The sequence below is a fragment of the Lepidochelys olivacea genome (genome assembly GCF_965140295.1).
Source record: "Lepidochelys olivacea isolate rLepOli2 genome assembly, chromosome: 1".
NCBI classification, from domain to species: domain Eukaryota; kingdom Metazoa; phylum Chordata; order Testudines; family Cheloniidae; genus Lepidochelys; species Lepidochelys olivacea.
In genome coordinates this window covers 165,871,910-165,875,960 of record NC_140411.1, presented here as the reverse complement: position 1 = coordinate 165,875,960, position 4,051 = coordinate 165,871,910, and the positions used below count along the sequence as shown (strand labels likewise).

The following is a 4,051-nucleotide window of genomic DNA, read 5'->3' as shown; positions in this document are numbered from 1 at the left end:
TAGACTCCTTTCCAATCCTTTCCCCGGTACAGTTCTTGTTAGTTCCAGCTCAGGTGGTAAGTAGGGGTTTTCTCATGTCTGCAGCCCCCTTTGTTCTGTTCCACCCCCTTTTATAGCTTTGGCACAAGGTGTGAATCTTTTGTCTCTCTGGATCCCCACCCCTCCTTCTAAATGGAAAAGCACCAGGTTTAAGATGGATTCCAGTTCAGGTGACATGATCACATGTCTCTGTAAGACCTTATTCTTCATTACCCACACGTCCACAGGAAGGCTTGCAGGTAAATAAACCATCTACAACCAATTGTCCTAGTCAATGGGAGCCATCAAGATTCTAAACCACGATTAATGGCCCAGACTTTGCATCATTACAGTAGGACCCCTACTGTATATTTGAATGTACAGTATTTGAATTCTACTCTATGTAGAATATTTCATATTCCTAGTTTCAGATACAAGAATGATACATTCATACAAATAGGATGAACACACTCAGTAGATTATAAGCTTTGTAATGATACCTTACAAGAGACCTTTTGCATGAAGCATATTTCAGTTATATTATGTTCACACTCATTAGCATATTTCTATAAAACATATGGGGTGCAGTGTCACAATGGATAAGCTCCTGCCTGTGTTAAACTTTTAAAAGTTACTGTGTTACTATGACACAAATCGCTTGAGTAGGAAGGTCTTATTTCTGAGACTGATGACAATAATGAAGAATCTCATGCGATAGGGGAAGTTTCTCTCTTGCTTATAAAGGGCCTTTACTCACACTGAGTAGTGCCTGACTCTGCAGCTAGTCCCATTGACTTCAGGGGGGACGGCTCAATGTGAGTAAAAGGTGTCTTAATCTGTCCATAAAGAAAAACACAACTATGCAAAGGGGAGGCACATAAGCTCAGTAGGGAGTTGCTGTGTTGGTGAAGCAATCCAGCACTTTGTTTTGTTCTTGTGTTTGGTTCAGATTCTGATCTTATTTCTGCCATAGTAAATCCAGAGTAATGCAATGGATTTATTCTGGATTTACCCTGGGCTAACCCAGATCAGATAGTTTTATTCTTGTGTATAGTGTAGTATTATTGTTTAAAGGTCAAGAAAGACATTCCAAAAATGTGCTGTATATCATCCAGTTTGTTAATGAAATAATGAATACTGTGCTGGCTAAGCAATTATTGTCCTTCATCACTCAAAAGACACACTGGGTCAGATTCTCTTCTCAGGGTGTTTTCACACCAACTTAACTCCACTGACTTGAGACGAACTACTTCTCATTCACACCAGTGCAAAATCAGAATCAGGCCCATGGTATTGGAACAATAAAAGCTTTTCCTCTCATACCTTTTCTACTCCTTCAGTAACATATACTCATACTTGGGCCATTCCCATTTACAGCATTTAGCCTGTCACTGTCACTTCCCCTTCCACCCTCCCACCCCTAAAAAGAGCAGCAGTTTATAGTAATTGAACACAAAGCTGAGAAAAGACACACTTTGAAGCATATATTCACACGTTACTAGAAAATATACTGTAGGGAAATGATACTGCTCTGACTCCACCCTCATCCCCCAGGGAATGGACTAGATTTCCTAATTAACTAATTTACTTTTCCACCTCTAATTTCTATAATATATTATGTAGTTTCCACACATGGAAAAAGTACTTTGGATTTTCAGTGCATCAATCAAGCCATTAGAATAAAAATGGCAAGCATCATGAGATCCAAATGTTTTCTTTAAGTTGTGAAGTTTTGTCATTTTCTGTGTAAGAGGCACATGGGAGAAGTATACAAAATAATGAATAGTGTAAAGAGGGCAAATCATGCACACTTATTTATAACAACAAGGGAACATTGAAATGGAACATTGAAATGGAAAAGGCAACACCAGTTAATTTTGATATGAAGAAATACTCCTTTAAACAAGTCGTACTTAACCCATGCAACTCATTGCCACAAGATATTGAGTCTGAGAGCTTAGTAGGATTCAAAAAAGGATTAATCATTTAAATGGATAAGAAAAGCACATAGTTACATTAGGTTGAGTGCAATATTTCATCTGAAGGGATATAAACCAATTACTGATTGACAGGGTTAGAAACAAACTTTCCTCCTTGGCAGGTTATTGCATAATTTACCTCTATGGGGTTTCTTGTATCTTCCTCTGAAACATCTGGTGCTGCCCAATATCAGATAACGAGTCTGAAGTGGTATGCCAATACCTATGTTTTATGTTAAAGACAATAGTAACTTGAATTCCTCTGGCTTGTTTTCCCTGTTAAGCATAAAAGACAATGGCATCTATGCTTTCCACCTCAGATGTACTTTACTCCTTAGTAGATCTCCCAAGTGGGTCAGAGATGGGCCTGAGCTGCAAAATTCATATACTGATCAGGATCCAACTCAAACTCTGGGGTTTGATTTGGTGAAGGAAAGAAGAAAGCCATAAAATTCAGACCCAGATCAGCATCTGAACTTGTCCCAAAAATCAAGCTGTTTGGATTCTGGGTTTTGGTTTGGGCCCATCTCTGTGATTAAGGGAATTAAGTCTATCCATCCCAACACTTATACACCATTTACCACCCTAGTCCTGGACCACATGAAGAGATTAAAATTCAGATTAACATGATGTTTGTTATTAAGATCATTGTTGATGTTTCTGTTTTAGGGTGGCCTCTAAGGAGGGAAGTGGCTCTGCAGAGCTGGTACACTGGCTAATTGGTCGTTTATTTTATTTATTTATTTTTAAATCAAAGAGCATTTGTTGTTTGCAGGAGGAAACCTTCAAGCAAATGTATCAAGGTAGTAATTCTCCCATCTCCGCACTTTGTTAGTCGCCATCTTCCATTTGCTTGGAGTCATCTTTTCTAGTCCTTTCTCAACCAAGTCACTGAAAAGTATACACCTGTAGGAGTAAGTTCTCTCAATGGACCTCAGACAAAATTCCTTTCTGTTGTTGATAATAAACCACTTCAAAGAAGACCACGCTACATCCATAGGGTGGAGATAGTTGTAGGGCAGAGGCACAGAGAGAAGCTCATGGCCATTGGCTTTAGCAATCTGAGGGCAGCACTCAATGCTGGACATGTAAATGACTGATGGGACCTGCGGGTGAGTTATCTTCTCCTGAGCGGTGGGTTCTTTTGTCTGCCTTTTCTCTCTCACTACGATGATGCATTTCCCATAGAACTTGTTCAGAGAATCGCAGAATTCCTGAAAGATGTCTTCATGCTGCTTCATGGGCAATTCATTTCTTAGCAATATTCTGTATCTCCAAGGCACCCAGCCTTGACTGCTTGCAGCATGAACGAGTGTCCATGTTGGCCAATTCAGGCTGTCTTCCTGCAGTATCTTTTCCCCTGTTATGAGAGATTCTGAAATATCAGTTTCTCCTAAGAAGATGGTGTTGAGACCATTAAACTGCAGAGTCCTCAGTGCTTTTAAATACTTCAGGCACTGCTTCCTCGCAGCAGTGTCAAAGGAACTCCTGTGGATGATGTGCTTTAAAAGAGGATTTACAAAGTGATACATGTTGCTTTCCCCGGGTTGCTCTGAAGTTCACAGAAGGTTCTGATGATACAGGGTAGGAAAGTGATGATCTCATAATGGCTTTCATTACACTGGTGTTATTCAGTAGCCTCATAACAGACAGTGCACGGCGTTAGTATTTTCAGACGGCTGATCAAAATTCAGAGCGATCTCAGGAAATAATAGCTCTGTCGTGCTAATTAAACTACAGTTGTGCAGCAAGCTGTAAAGGACTTTGTCATCAGGATGTTTTTCAATCTGAAAATCATCCCCCTCGCCTCGCCTACCTCCCCGTGTTTATTAACATAACCTATCCCAGCTTAGTGTGGTATCTGCCTCCTGTCGTGGTAACTAGGCTACACAGAGGATGATGAGCCTGTTACAAACCTTGGCTAGGGTAGGTCTTTAGCTCAAGCCATACGGGCGGGTCTGGATTACAATCTAGAGGTCCAAGGTTTGATCTTCACTGTCAATGGTCAACCAGGGGGGTGGCGTTACAACAAGACAGTGATGGCTGAATTTGGA

The 4,051-nt window shown here is 40.4% G+C and overlaps 1 protein-coding gene across 1 annotated transcript; it reads right to left on the bottom strand.

Moving 5' to 3' along the window:
- Positions 1-2,782: 2,782 nt before the first annotated feature.
- On the bottom strand, positions 2,783-3,529 carry LOC311514954 (protein FAM243B; the record flags this gene model as incomplete). The annotated part of the gene is made up of 1 exon (XM_084617690.1): positions 2,783-3,529. One exon carries the CDS (start codon positions 3,527-3,529, stop codon positions 2,783-2,785), a length of 747 nt encoding a protein of 248 aa, XP_084473816.1.
- Positions 3,530-4,051: the final 522 nt, after the last annotated feature.